The sequence below is a fragment of the Aspergillus fischeri genome, genomic scaffold, assembly GCF_000149645.3.
Source record: "Aspergillus fischeri NRRL 181 1099437636262 genomic scaffold, whole genome shotgun sequence".
In the NCBI taxonomy this organism is placed as follows: domain Eukaryota; kingdom Fungi; phylum Ascomycota; class Eurotiomycetes; order Eurotiales; family Aspergillaceae; genus Aspergillus; species Aspergillus fischeri.
The window spans coordinates 1,073,229-1,087,852 of NW_001509764.1; the positions used below are offsets into that span (position 1 = coordinate 1,073,229).

Below are 14,624 nucleotides of genomic sequence, written 5' to 3' on the forward strand. Positions count from 1 at the left end.
AGCTGTCTCATGATATGGAGCATAATCATAATAAGTATTCATCTATGGCATATGAGGAATGGCTCGACTCCCCAGACTCTGGCTGTCCAGCTTTCTCCGAAGGATCGTACATATATGTAGCCATTTCGCCTCTCTCTCCGCTCCGAAATCCTCTCCGCAGCTTCGTTTGTTTGATGCCCTCCCCCGCTATTGTAGTCTTCACCGCCAACCAAAAGTCTGCTATTATTATTGCATTCGTTGCCCTCCACCATAACAACAATAATCATCCTTAACGCTCTAGTTGGATAACGTTGGTATTCCTACGAAGGGCACCATGGTTGAGCTGATTCCTCCCCCCGATCCTCATACTTTGCTCCCTCCTCTCTTAGCTTGCCTTCCCACAGCGTTTGTCTCGACCCGCCCTCCCCCAGTGCTTCTACCCCTCCTATCACCTATTCTCCGACAGCGTGTTCAGATCCTCAGTTCAGTCTCTACATCTCCGACCGATTCGTGGTTGCGGTTACTATGCTGGGATTCCGAAAAGGCTGAGCGTCTTCAAGCGCTGGTGGACGGCGCGAGTTTCGAGCCTCACCCAGTGTCGGGGGAGATTGAACTCCCAGAAGAAGTTCATGTTGCATACAAACGGGTGGACGAGGAGACATTGCACTCGCGAATTCTGTTACCGGAATACAGCTTGAAAGCTATATATCTCTGGTGTCGCAGTGATCAAAACGGAGGTGGGCCCGGATGGCGTGTGGCTGAATTGATGCCCCATGAAGGCGGCGCCGAAAACGACGGGGTTTGGTCATTCTCGATCGGGGAGGCGAATGCTCAGGCAAAGGAAAAACTGGTGGAGGATGCTCTTAGGGCGGCAGAGCAGGATCAGAACGTCGCCCCGCACACCCAGGAGAAGGACGATGAGGAGGACGATGACGACGGCTATTGGGCTCAGTACGATGCTACACCTGGCCGAACGCCTTCCCTTAAGACCCCTGCCCCCAATCAACTGTCGTCTCTCCACCGCCAGGATACGTCCGAAGCATCGTATTTCTCACGCTACGCTGATGTGCAACCGGCAATGGATAACCACGACCCATCAGAGGAGCAATCGGAGGTTGGTCCAACTTCGTTGAACGGAGACATGCTGGCGAGTTTGCTGCGGCAGCAGGTGAATAACTCAAGCTTGGACGAATCGGCTCGAACGAACGGCTACGCCAATGGAACAATTGCCGACGAGACCACCGCGATGTCGCTAGATCATCCTCGGCCGTCTTCCACGTCGTCCACTGCGTCCGAGGCGGCAGTCGCAAAGTTGGAACAAGAAGCGGAGCATCAGTCTGCATGTGAAGTCGGCGTGAAGCAACATATCAGCTCCAATATCAAAAGCCTATTTCGGCTTGCGAAAATTACGGGTATTTCGCGTGCAGAATTCCAATCGCTGGTCAAGACGGAGTTGGAGTTGTTGAATTTGTCTGATGAGGAATAAATCTGGTGAAATTACTGACTGGCGGCTGTTTCCGACAAATGATTCTCTTCCTATTGATATTGCTGGTTTTGTACATTATACCATCTGATTTGCTGCCCTTTTTTGAGCGTTGGGAGTTGCATTACTGTCTCGCAGGATATCCATTTGTTTAGGACAACAGATTGCTTGCGGTCGAGCACAACATTGGAATCAATAGCTAATCGGAATTAGCACAGACCCCATCAATGATAAAGATAAATCATTCATCATGTTTGCTAGGGTAGCATGTTGTCGGCCTCATGCCTTCATAAGGTAAGGTAAATGATCCAATCCATACATAGGTTTGACGCTCGGACCAATGTCTTGTTCCGTTCCGCGCGTCCTCCGAATAATGACACGCAATCCGCTTACGGACAACCGACCCCCCCGTAAATATAGGTAGCCGGCAGTATATTTTCCTCCCCCCACTCCTCTTCCAAGCCTCGCTACCATCTGTTCTACTGTATTGTACTCCGTACTACCATGTGCTTTCCGTGATCATCATTGTAAGTTATTGCTCAATGGCGATCCTCTGATCCTGGAGCTTATCTTCACTGTCCTGTTCTGGTTCGCTGATCTTATCTGTCAATTCCAGCTTTATCTAGGTGATCGACTGCCATTCTCTTAGCTCCTTTTTCTTGTTGTGTACTTTCCTTCTGGTCATGTCTTCATCTCCTTCGTCCTCTCTTCGCAAGAGAGGCGGGAGGAAGGAGGCTTATTCTCCATTGCCTTCGGACGATGCCTCCTCTCCTTTGTCTTCATCCAAGCCGAGCGTGGCTCCCAAGAGCCAGTCGGGATGGGACTATAGGCTGGCCTTAGTCGTTCTCACCATCCTGGCTTTCATTACCCGGTTCTACAAGATATCCTACCCTAATGAAGTGGTCTTTGACGAGGTGCATTTTGGCAAGGTGAGTGAAGCTGTCCTCATTATTTAGCAATTGTACAATCTGACATGGGACTTCATTCTCTCAGTTCGCTTCGTACTACTTACAAAGAACTTATTTCTTCGATGTGCACCCTCCATTTGGCAAATTGCTCTTCGCTTTCATGGGATGGCTGATTGGCTACGATGGCCACTTTTTGTTCGACAACATTGGCGACTCCTACATCGATAACAAGGTTCCTTATGTCGCTCTCCGCGCAATGCCGGCCACCCTGGGGGCTCTGACCATCCCAGTGGTCTTCCTCATCATGTGGGAGTCTGGATATTCGTTGCCGGCCTGCGTGTTGGCTGCCGGTCTCGTACTGTTTGACAATGCCCACGTCGGAGAGGACAGACTGATTCTGCTGGATGCCTCCTTGGTACTTTCCATGGCACTAAGCATCCTGTGCTACGTTCGCTTCTACAAGCTGCGCCATGAACCCTTTGGCCGTAAATGGTGGAAGTGGCTGCTCTTGACGGGCGTTAGTCTCAGCTGCGTTATCTCTACGAAGTATGTCGGTGTCTTCACATTTGTTACCATTGGTGCTGCGGTTTTGGTTGACCTGTGGAACTTGTTGGATATCAACCGCCCATCGGGAGCTCTCAGCATGGCCCATTGGAGTAAGCACTTTGCTGCCCGCGCATTTGCCCTCATCGTTGTGCCTTTCTTCTTCTACCTGTTCTGGTTCCAGGTCCATTTCGCAATTCTCACCCGCTCCGGGCCAGGCGATGATTTCATGACCCCGGAGTTCCAGGAAACCCTCAGTGACAACCTTATGTCGGCGCAGTCGATCGGCATTCAGTACTATGACACAATCACTATCAGGCACAAGGACACCAAAGTGTTCCTTCACAGCCACTGGGAGAAGTATCCCCTCCGCTATGATGACGGCCGTATTTCCAGCCAGGGCCAGCAGGTCACAGGATACCCATTCAACGATACGAATAATCACTGGCAAATTCTGCCTTCTGTTCCCTATCCTGAGACCGACAGGCAAGGCCACAGCGTCAAGAATGGCGACACCGTCCAGCTCCGTCACGTCGGCACTGACACCATCCTGCTGACGCACGATGTTGCGTCGCCTTACTATCCTACCAACCAGGAGTTCACCACCGTTTCTCCTGAATTGGCCAATGGTGAGCGACACAACGACACGCTGTTCGAGATCAAGATCGAGAACGGCAAGCCTCAACAGGAATTCCGCTCTCTTTCAAGCCATTTCAAGCTGATCCATGTGCCCACTCGCGTCGCGATGTGGACCCATACAACCCCCCTTCCTGAGTGGGCCTTTAAGCAAGCCGAGATTAACGGCAACAAAAATGTCCTTCAGACGAGCAATCTTTGGTTCGTGGACACAATCGAGTCGCTGGAGGAAGACAGCCCCCGTGCTATGAAGCAAGAACGCCAGGTCAAACATCTCCCCTTCTGGCGCAAGTACCTTGAGCTGCAACGGGCCATGTTCTTCCATAACAATGCTCTGACCAGCAGCCATCCGTACGCCAGCGAGCCCTTCCAGTGGCCCTTCCTACTCCGAGGTGTCAGCTTCTGGACCAAGAATGACACCAGAGAGCAGATCTACTTCCTGGGTAATCCTATCGGATGGTGGATTGCCAGCAGTCTGTTGGCTGTCTTTGTCGGGGTCATCGGCGCTGATCAGCTGTCCCTTCGCCGCGGAGTTGACGCTCTTGAAGAAAGTAAGCATTAAGAAACCTCCAGTCCATACGACGACTCGCGATCTAACCTTGTCTTCTAGTTTGGGGCCGTGGCGCTCGTTCTCGTCTGTACAACAGCACTGCCTTCTTGTTCCTTTGCTGGGCTGCCCACTACTTCCCCTTCTGGTTGATGGGTCGCCAGCGTTTCCTCCACCATTACCTTCCGGCTCACGTCGCGTCTTGTATGGTCGCAGGAGCTCTGATCGAATTCATTTTCAACTTGCAGCCGATCTCGGTTGCTAGAGCTGTAAAGGAAGACGATCCGACCGGCAAGTCCAAGGCCCATGGTAGCGCCGGTCATTTTGTCACCGCGAAGGAACGAATGGGTCGCCAGTCGCTCATTGCTGGATGGGTTGCGACCCTGGTCATTCTGAGTGTGACGATCTGGGGATTCTGCTTCTTTGCGCCCCTAACATACGGTACCCCTGGCTTGGATGTTGCGGGCGTCAATGCACGGAAATGGCTGGGCTATGACCTGCATTTCGCCAAATAATTAGCTCTCCTTAAGGCGGGTATTGCCTGGCAGTTGGTCAGGATGTCCAGTTGGGTATGATGGGATCTTGTGCATCCTGAAGTTCCTCTTCTCCAACGCTGATACTCAGTGAAGCAATTCCCTGGAGCTCCCGTGCAGTCACTGCATACTAGGAGCTTCTGTCACAAGTAAATGGTGGATGATGATGTTAGTGATGCCCTTTCCTCATTCGTCACAAATAATCTTCGCGGTCGAAGCCACGTGCAAGCGTGGAATCTCTTCTTTTTACTGTCCGTCCGGTCTATACTCTCTACATCTTTCTATATATGTATTTTGATATCCGTTAGCAATAAGCTTCATTTACCGTCTACCATTACTGTAGCATGCGAGCTAGCAACCAAAATGAGGAGACAAAATTCATATTTCAGAGCATACAAAACTTCAACGCCATCCGTGGAGTATCATATATGCAAACTATAAAACACCAAAATACATCGCAAGTCTATAGGTAGGCTATATTTCACCTTAGTAGGTCATTCTTTTGCCGATCTCGCTCTCCCACCCACGGACTCGCTCGAATCCATTCGACGCGGTCTGGTAGTCAAGCATGGCCTGGTAGACCTCCTCCTGGCTGGTGAGAACAAAAGGCCCGTACTGCACGACCTTCTGATCCAGAGGCTGGCCCGCCACGAGGATGAAGCGGGACTCTGACTCGGCGTTATCCGGGACCGACGCCTCGACATAATCACCCGCCTGGTCAAAGACGACATTATGGAATTCCTTGACGACCCGCGTGGCGTCATTCGAGCCGAAGATGGTCGTCCCGCCGAGCGTATACGCAAAGGCATTCCAGCCCTTCGGCAGCGGCTGGGAGATGCGACCGCCTGGCCGGATCGTCACGTCCAACAACCAGACAGGCGTGTACGCCAGATCGCGCACAGAGTCGACCCCATGCGACTGGCCCGAGATGACCTTGACCATGACGCGGCCGTCGTCGACCTCCGCGACGGGGATCTCGCTCGCGCGAAGATCGCGGTACCGCGGCTCGCACATCTTCAGCTCCTTGGGCAGGTCAACCCACAGCTGCATGCCGACGTTGGGGCTGCCGTCGGGGTTCTCGCGGGGCATCTCGGCGTGCATGATGCCGCGGCCGGCGGTCATGAATTGCAGGTCGCCTGGGCCGATGGTGCCTTTGTTCCCGGCGAAATCTTCGTGGTCGACGCCGCCGGAGAGCAGGTAGGTGATTGTTTCCTGGCCGCGGTGGGGGTGGTCGGGGAAACCTGCGCCGCGGCCGATGGTGAAGTGGTCCAGCATGAGGAAGGGGCTGAAGTTGCGCAGTTTGGGGGTGCCGATGGACCGGCGGACGCGCGCGCCGGCGCCTTCGGCTTGCTCGATGGCCAGGAAGACCTGACGGATTGCGCGGGGGACGGCCATATCGGTGAGGGGGAGGACGATGGGCTCGGTGTGTGTGATTGGAGGAACGGAGGAGGTGGTGATGTTGTTCCTTCGCAGGTACTGCGAGAAAGTGATTGAGAGTTGTTCTTTGAGCGGAGCGCTTAGACTTCCGAGGTGAGCTGAATCAGAGGCGAACTGGTATGAGAGGAAGACTGCTGCGATGCAAACTAAAAGTGATAAAAGGAGTTTCATCGATCACAGCCGCAGCTACTTATACTTGACGGGCACAATGTTAGGAAAGCTGTAGAACAGCCTGGAGCGAGGATGGAAGCTATTAAGTGAGAAATACTACAGTACTGTCAGCGTTAGTCAGTCATTAGTTCATAACTCCGTATCTTGGATACGAATAGGCGAAAGAGTCAATCCACTCGATCAGAGCAATTCCATCTGGGTCTGTGGGGTTTCATTCTCGTTGACTTGCCAGAGGTGATGGATAATCGACCAATTCCCACGGGTGACGCATTGATCGTTAATTATTAGATGATGACCAAGATCCCTGTCAGCACGCGCTAAGCCATTCTGGGACATTGACCCCACTATATTGGGTCTCGGAGCCTGAGTCTTCAGGCACCGCGTCTCTATCAGCTCTGTGTCAGCATTCTAGAAGTTTTGCAAATCACATTGAAAGTTTCTTGGGTCATATAGCCAATATTCTGCCGACTCTTCCAATAAATCCTCGATGGTCTAACGGTCATGATTTCCGCTTGTCACTCTCTAATGAGAACGAGCGCGGGAGACCAGGGTTCGACTCCCTGTCGGGGAGGTTTTTTTTTCTGCTATTCAGAAAATCACTTCTGACATGGATCTATCTTTGCTTCTCTACAATTCACACTGTAGTGTACTATCAGAAAACCAACTATAGGGTGCCGGTGCTGCATATACCCTGCTAGAGCATACACTCGGGAACATCTCATTTCTCAGACCAAGGCTATGTACCGTACATATTAAAATTGGCAAAACGACAAAGGAAATCACATGAGACCGTGGAAGGATAAGTCACAAAAAGAGGATCAGCGCAAATGGGATAAACGAAAGAGACAACTCGAGAGGCAAAATCCTAACCAAAGTATGTGTCAAGCAGCATCAAGATTGACCACAACAGCCGCAACGACGAACTGTGCAGGAGAAGAGCTGTGTCCTTGTGGATGGAAAATGGTAACAAGAAGAAGACGGAAGGATATCTCTCTTCCAGGTTTACGCAGGGCCCCAAGCGGCTTGAATGGCGGGTGAGACGGAAGGAAACGAGAAAACGAAATAGTCTAGCTCGCTGAGGCTGTAATAGGTATACCGAAGCATAGCTTCAGAGCTCGCTGAGTTGAATCGAATAACATGCCATGAACCAGTTGCTGTACGCGTCTCAGCATCACGCTCAGCAGAAACAAGAGACATCATCCGTAAGGTGCATTCAATCCCGCTGGCAAGAAATAGCAGAAAATAATGTATAGCAGAGAAATGGTCATGTGCCGCAGGACAAATCAGATTATATACACCGCGATCTTTTAGAAGCCAAATGGATTCGTGGGCGCTAGAAGGAGAGAACAGTCAGTGGCCTTGAGCAAATGGTGGAAGGCTGGCACGTCTTAGCAATGGTGAACTCACTAGCTTGTGCAAGGTTAGCCCGCAAACCGGTTGGCTGGGGAGTCAGCTTCTTGGGAGCATCATGCTTGACCCCAAATCGTACGGGAGGAGGTGGTCCAGTCTTCTGTGGCTGCAAAGGTGCGGCTGTGGGCTGTTGGGGAATAGGGGGTACCGGTGGCGGGGAGGTTACAGTATAAGGCATACTGCTCGCACCGTTCATGCCGGTAGGTTGGGGCTGAAGAGCCGGAGGAAGTATCGAGTTAATGCCTGTCGGCATTGGCGGCTGTGGCTGGGGTTGGTAGCCTCCGAAGCCTGTCGGCTGCGGTGCAAGGCCCTGGAAGCCAGTCTGCTGTTGCTGAAGCTGCTGAATGCCAAATTGTGACTTTGGCTGGAACCCAGTGGGCTGTGGCACCAAGCCACCTGCAAACTGACCTTGCGGCAAGAATCCGGTGGGCTGCGGTTGGAGCGATGGATTGAAGCGTTGCTGGTTCAATTCGGTCAGACTCTGGCCAGGCGGGGCGATCTGTGGGCCGGGTTGAGGGAGACCGGTCAGTTGCGGTTGCAGTGGAGGTGGACCAAAAGTACTTGGCTGCTGGGGGAAGTTCTGTGGCGCGGAAAGCGGCCTCTGTGGAGGAGGCGGGAGGAGCGAGCTCTGAGCCATATTCTGAGGGGGTTGTGGGCGCTGCCTCGATGCCTGCTGAAAGCCTGTCTGTTGGGGGCTGAATGTCTGGGGCCCCGTCTGCATGGGCTGCTGTGCTATTTGTGCCACTTGGGTGAAAAAGCCAGGAGTGGCACCTGTCTGTTGGGGCTGCATCTGGGGCGCAGGCACTGCAGTCGGCTGTGGCTGGATAGCAGCGGGGGATGACGGAGCTTGAGAGGCCTGAGAAGGAGGTGCGGGCGCCGGCTGTGCGGGAGTTGGCTGGAGAGGTGCTTGCAGTAGAGATAGGTCAGCCATTGCCCCAGTGAGTTGTTTTTGCACTGGAGCTTGGGTTGGAGCGGGGGGTGCTGTGGCCGGTGGTGGCGATGAAGAGGGCGGCGCCGAAGACGCGGGCTGTTTAGGTTGCTTCACCTCCCAAGCATCGTCATCGAAGCCACGTTGTACCAGTTTCTCAACTGCAGCAGAAGCGGGTGGAGTTTCCGTGCGTTCCTGCGGGTTGGGTGCATCCTCCTTCTGCTCGAAGGCCTTCGGATCGACGACATCACCGGTCTGGATTGCGGGTGCCGGCCTGCCCTTGCGGGTATTGTTGCGTAGAACCCCTCCTGGGCCGGAGAAAAGACCGCCGGGAGAGCCAGCCTCCCCGTTGCTGATGACCTCTTCTCCACCGAAGCTGACATTGCGCAGCTTGGACTTGGACCCAGTCCTGCCGAACATATTGTCCAGATGCCGCATAACCCGTAGAATGTCACCCTCCTTCAATCCAAGGGTACGCAGGGTCTCAGAGGTAATGTCCGGTAGAATCGCTTCATCCATGGAGTCCTTGATAAAGTTCTGAGCATACCGCTCGCATTGATGAGGTCCAACTCCCGCTTTTAGGAAGAAATCAAACCAATCGTACTCGGGCCCAACTGATGCACCGGGGCGATTGGCCTCGGATTTCGGCTCCGATTTCTGCGCTCGGCGGCGAATATCAGACAGAGGCTTGTCTTCGTCCAAAGACACGCCAGTAAGTTTTTCCACGTATTCGAGATCCTCAATAGACATCTTGGGAATAGGGACAGCAATCTTGACTCCGTTGGTCTTATGGAGGTGGATCTTCCCATCTTGCAAGCCGATAAATTGCGCTTCGACCGTGAAAGACTTGGTACGATCTGTCCACTGCCTTGTCTTGGTAGGATCCGGTTCTGTAATCTCATTTAGATAGGGAATCCAAATTATTTGGGGGTTAGGCAAAGCGGGGGAAAGGACTTACTCGGCTTATTGGCGCTCTTGCTGTCACGTTTTTTGTGCTGCTCGAGATTGTCAGTATTCTCTCTTACTAGGGTCACTGTCGTTTGATAGGGTAGCTTAACAGCGCAGCTTACCTCAGAGGTCCGCGAATCTATCGAGTCAGTCCTCGATTTCCGCATCGCTTCCTTGGCCAGGCGCGTCTCTTCGAGCCGATTCCTTTCTACCGTTGATAGGCCCGACTCGACGCCAGTGGGTTGACTGGAAACAAAGCCCGTGATCTCGATGTAGCTGCTTGGTACCACACCCTCTCTGCCATTCTTCATGCGTCGCACCATCCACCATTCCTCGGATTTGGTGTCGTCCAGAACGACGACCTCATCGCCGGCAGCCACAGTAACCTCGTCATCTCCCTGCGCCATGAAATCATACAGAACTTGACCCTTCTTCTTGCCCCCGCCTCCTGCGCCGGCTGCAATGACTTCCTTTAGGCCCTCAGCACGGTAGGCTCCAGAAATTTCACCCAGCGCGGAAACAATCTCTCGAGCGGTGTCCTTGGCTCCAGCATGAAAATCAATGCTTTTGCTGGGCCGAACCAGGTCGAGGAAGACATGCTTGCCTTCAATAGAGTAATGGGTGAGTCTATCCGCAGTCCATTCTTGCATGTCGCCGTCCCCTTCTGGTGAGATAAAGATCGTTCCAGTCGCGATGTTGATTCCCAATGTCGTTGGCATCTTCTTCCTCTTGCCCATAACTTCAACCATTTCATTGATATTGTACAGGTGATAGCCGGAAGGGGAACGAGGTGTCGACTGTCCGATTCGATTATATGGGGGAGACTCCCGCACATGACCCTGGCCATCCTGCTCCCTCACCGCGGCATACTGAGGGCGTGGAGGAGGAGAGGGTTCTGGAGGAGAGTACCGGTCCACTGGAGGAGAGAGCTGTTGCGACGGAGGTCGCTGCGGTAACATTGGAGGCGGCGGCGAGGGCTCCCTCTGATAGCTGTCTTCTGGTTGATAAGACGGTCGCTGGGGCTGCGGCGGCGGGATATCCCTGGAGGGTTCGGATTCCACGGGTGATGCATGCTGTTTATGAATGATATCCGCTATTGCTGCTGCCGCTGGGTTCTGTATCGTGTCAATCGGAGAGCTAGTAGAAGCGGGCGCGGCCGGTTCCTCCGTCGGTACCTCGACCGGGCGTTGCGGAAGGGCCGGAGCGGACGGCTCGACAGCAGCAGGAGAAGGGAGAGAAGGCGGGGCGGCGGGAGTATCGCCCTCCTGAACCTCGATGTAGTTTGCAGGGGCGAAGCCAAAATCGCCATTGACACCAACTAATGTCCAATCTGGATCGGAAGTATCGTACACCACCAGTTCCGCGTCCTCAGAGAATGAGACTTCTTCGTCGGTCTGGCGCGTATAGTCGTACAGTGCCTTTGCATGGCTGATCGCGGGAGCCTATACAAGTTGAATGAGTGTCCGTTAGCACATCCATCATCTCATTGTGAAGAAAGAAGTGTCCGTGGTAGCCACGATTGGCATGACGAAGCACCCCAAGCACGCCCCGAGACTCTCAGACAGACGGGATGCCCCAGATCTTTAGGCCATGAAGCGTCCCATGACAGTATAGCTTACCTCCTCGACATAGTTATTCGGTACAAGACCCTCCGGTTCATCCTCATCATCTCGTTCGGCCTTCTTCTTCGCTTTCCACCAATCGTCTTCGACGCTTTTCTCAAGAATGTAGAGCAAATCACCCTCGCGAAGTTCCAGTTCACCTTCGCCTTGAGGCTGGTAGTCATAGACCGCTTTGTATACCCCGAGGAACCCCATTTTGGATTCAAGCCCCCGGGCGAGCGCCGTCTAACTCGAGGACAGGATGGCTATTTCCCAGCGGTTCTCGTCGGTTTGGCGCGGGCTGGAAGTGACGCCGAGTTTGTGAATCAACAATCAGGGCGAGCCGGCCGTCCGTAGGGGGCTGTCAAGTTCGAAAGGGTAGTCTAGATAGTCGAAGGCCGGTTGATGGTCGGTGGATGGGGGGGAACCGGCAGCCTTGGCAATTGGGTATCCCCTCTCCCGAGTTCTGGCCAGATCAGGGTTAAAAGGGGCTAATTATGCGATGAAGAAGATTAGGGCGAAGGCAACCGTTTCAATTACGCAAATTAATGAAAGTTATCGGGGAGAAGAGTAAGGAAAATAGAGATGACGGGGTTCGAGACGGAGAGGGAGAGGTTCAGTAAGAGAGAGGATGGAGGAGGTTGTCAGCCAGAAGCTAGTAGTAGTGAGTAGAGTGGGTGAAGGTACGGAGTACGTACGTAGTTAGCAGTTCTCCGGACGGAGTACGGATACTTACTTAGTGCCTGGTTTGTGGCCCCAGGTGCTTGGAACTGTGGCTACTGTACCTGAGTATCTTTAAAAGTACAGTCAACTCTGCGATTTGATGCTGAGCAAGATTCCTGAATAATTGCAACAGCCAAAAAAGAGTTCAGTACCTAATTATATCTGCAATTTCATCTGTCACCTCACTTCACCCATCTACGATGTGGAGGAAATGGTCCCGCCTCGAGTGTACTAGTCTACTGTGCTTGACATCTTTCACGCTGGGGCTTTGGGCAGCCGTTCCTGGCGTCAACCACAAGCGATGATCAGGTCAAAACGGATGAATCCTCTCGTGCCTATTCGTTTGAGGACAGGGAGGACCCTACGTCATCTCTTAACTTTCTCTATATCGGAGTGTCTTTAGCCAGTTGCCGCTCCAATCATACGCAGGCCCCTAATCCTCAACTGAATCCAGCAAAATATTTCAGAACGTGATAGGAAACGGTATCGCAAATTGTAGCTGAGGCTTGATAATACTAATGAAATGTACAAGTTCAAGACAGAATTATACATCAACCAACCCCGCTAGAGCTCATCCTTGAAGAAGATTTCCTCGCTGCCGTCGTCGGCATCATCAGTGGTCGGCCTTGAATTTTCTGGCTCGTGATGGTCTATCTTCTGCTCTGCCTTCTTCTTCTCCTCTCCTGCCTTTGCATTTGATTCCGCTTTGTCAGCTGTAGTTTCCTGTGCCGGCTGCGATGTAGAGCCCTGTGCAGCGTGATTCTCTTTCTCATCGTCGTTGGGGTCGACAGTTCCGACTAAGCCACGCTCGCCGTTAGACTCGACAATCTCTAGTGTCCAGTCCTTGCCCTTGGCAAGCTCCTCGAGGCGGCCTTTCAGCGTCTCAATCTTCTCAGGATCAAGACCGTATTTCTTCAACTCCTCCTTGGACAACCTAGTGATCTCTCCATTTTGGCGCTTGGCAACTACCTCGATCTTCTCTTCTCCAATGGATGCCACTCGACCCTTCTCAATCTGCTTGCCCTCCGATCCCACCCACTTGTGCGCCCCGACCTCGATATCCCCGACAACAGGAAACTCGGATGTAATCGCAGATTCGACGAGCTGTTGAGCCAAATGATATTCCCGGCTTGCTTCCCAGTCGGAAACCTCTTCCTCGGAGATAATCTCGCGGCATTCGATCGCGTGCGCCTCGTCCTGCTGAGGCGGCAGAAATGCGACATCATTGCACAACCGCGGAGTGTAGATCACCATCAGATATGAGCAAGTAGTAAGTTCCTTGATCCAACCGATCCGATCTGTAGATTGCGGATGGCAGTGGAACTGCACTTCGATCTTCCGGTCTTTGCCTGTCAAGTCGCACTTGGTTCCGCCCCCCAGCCGCTGCACTAAGTACCGCGACCCGCCTTTAGTCTGGAGCTCGGCGACATCTGTAGTTGTCTTTTTGTGCTCCGCATCCCCCTCCAAATCCTCGTCGTCGCCGCTGTTGGGAAACCTGCCCAGCACGAAAGAATGGGTCGCAGAGTCTTCTATCGGCGGGTAGTTGGGCACGCCCGGGCCGGACGGTAGTGCATGAAACTGCTTGATTTGCTTCTTGTAGCAGAATGAGTATGACCACCATCCGGATATGTAGTACATGCATTTGCCTTCCATCTCGCGCAGAAGCTCCAGACCACGGTCCGTCGCGCGTGCGATTTCTCGCTGCTCATCCTCTTTACTGGTGCTTTCCGCTCCGTTCGTCTGGTTCTTGTCTTCGTTGTCGACTTGCGGAATGGAACAGAGATATCGCTGTCCCTCAAGGAGCATCTCCTCGTATGTGAACCTAGGTCCTTCTATCGCCTCTTTATTGTCGTCTTCAGATTTATCTTTTCGGCTTCCCAGATATACTTGCGCATCATTACCTTCGGCGAATGTCTTGTCAGCGGAAGTCGAAGAACTCTCTTGTTGATTCTGTAATAACTCCCTTGCCCGCGTATCAAGAATGTATTCATCAGGGAAGAAGACTTGGAACTACAAGCAGAAACCATTAGCACAGTTGCCCGTTCATTCAACCAAAAAACGAAGCACGTGTGGCATACTTGGGGATATGCAAGTAGATCATCCTGTATGTTGAACGCCTTCTTGCTGGCCCATGTGCCGGAACCGGCACAGGCCAGCACCAGCAATGGGGTAAGAGTCCGTATACGTCGAACCATGTCTTCGTGTTTTAGACTGATAGCAGTAACTAGGTACCAATGGATCGTGATGACAGACAAGGAGTTCCCTCACTGCTAGAAGTTCCGGGGGGAAGCTCGTAAGGTTACTGCCTTCAGTTTGGGGTGCCGGGGTCAATGAAGTGAAGGGCAGCAATTCGTTCTCATGATTACAGCAGCATATAGAAATCAGATTTCAGAATGCAGAGGTATGTCATTAGCAGTTGTAGCTTCAGAACATGACAGCTGTAAACAACATCATTGATCTGCCATCATCGGCGGAGATCCGCATTCTGTCCTTATCGACACGTGGATAAGGACTTCATAGGTCATCCACTGATGATAACGAAACGATTCAAGGATGCGAACGAAGGAAAAGGAACGAACACAATGGAATCAATATTTGATTTCCACTAGAGCGTAAAATATTATTTGACTATCTTGAAGTGATACCATTCTCCAGGTACATGATACATTGTTACAATCGTACGATCCACTACCACCTGGCAGTAACCAATAAATGCGATTCGAAAGCATGGAGATGCTATCTAAAGAATGCTTTGATGATGATTGGAGACATAGCCG

The 14,624-nt window shown here is 52.5% G+C and overlaps 5 protein-coding genes and 1 non-coding gene across 6 annotated transcripts; 3 read left to right on the plus strand and 3 right to left on the minus strand.

The window, feature by feature from the left end:
• Positions 1-313: 313 nt before the first annotated feature.
• NFIA_097280 (uncharacterized protein) lies at positions 314-1,465 on the plus strand (the record flags this gene model as incomplete). Its single annotated transcript, XM_001261997.1, has 1 exon — positions 314-1,465. One exon carries the CDS (start codon positions 314-316, stop codon positions 1,463-1,465), a length of 1,152 nt encoding a protein of 383 aa, XP_001261998.1.
• Positions 1,466-2,145: 680 nt separating this feature from the next.
• On the plus strand, positions 2,146-4,611 carry pmt4 (dolichyl-phosphate-mannose-protein mannosyltransferase; the record flags this gene model as incomplete). The annotated part of the gene is made up of 3 exons (XM_001261998.1): positions 2,146-2,391; positions 2,456-4,100; positions 4,160-4,611. 3 exons carry the CDS (start codon positions 2,146-2,148, stop codon positions 4,609-4,611), a joined length of 2,343 nt encoding a protein of 780 aa, XP_001261999.1.
• Positions 4,612-5,115: 504 nt separating this feature from the next.
• On the minus strand, positions 5,116-6,237 carry NFIA_097300 (pirin family protein; the record flags this gene model as incomplete). The annotated part of the gene is made up of 1 exon (XM_001261999.1): positions 5,116-6,237. One exon carries the CDS (start codon positions 6,235-6,237, stop codon positions 5,116-5,118), a length of 1,122 nt encoding a protein of 373 aa, XP_001262000.1.
• Positions 6,238-6,718: 481 nt separating this feature from the next.
• NFIA_097310 lies at positions 6,719-6,808 on the plus strand. The gene has a single exon. It is a non-coding gene; the product is annotated as a tRNA-Asp (tRNA).
• A 762-nt stretch (positions 6,809-7,570) lies between these two features.
• On the minus strand, positions 7,571-11,340 carry NFIA_097320 (cytoskeletal protein-binding protein SLA1; the record flags this gene model as incomplete). The annotated part of the gene is made up of 3 exons (XM_001262000.1): positions 7,571-9,465; positions 9,534-10,965; positions 11,143-11,340. The coding sequence occupies 3 exons, from the start codon at positions 11,338-11,340 to the stop codon at positions 7,571-7,573; spliced, it is 3,525 nt and encodes a 1,174-aa protein (XP_001262001.1).
• Positions 11,341-12,411: 1,071 nt separating this feature from the next.
• NFIA_097330 (putative misfolded glycoproteins degradation protein Yos9) lies at positions 12,412-14,042 on the minus strand (the record flags this gene model as incomplete). Its single annotated transcript, XM_001262001.1, has 2 exons — positions 12,412-13,857; positions 13,926-14,042. 2 exons carry the CDS (start codon positions 14,040-14,042, stop codon positions 12,412-12,414), a joined length of 1,563 nt encoding a protein of 520 aa, XP_001262002.1.
• Positions 14,043-14,624: the final 582 nt, after the last annotated feature.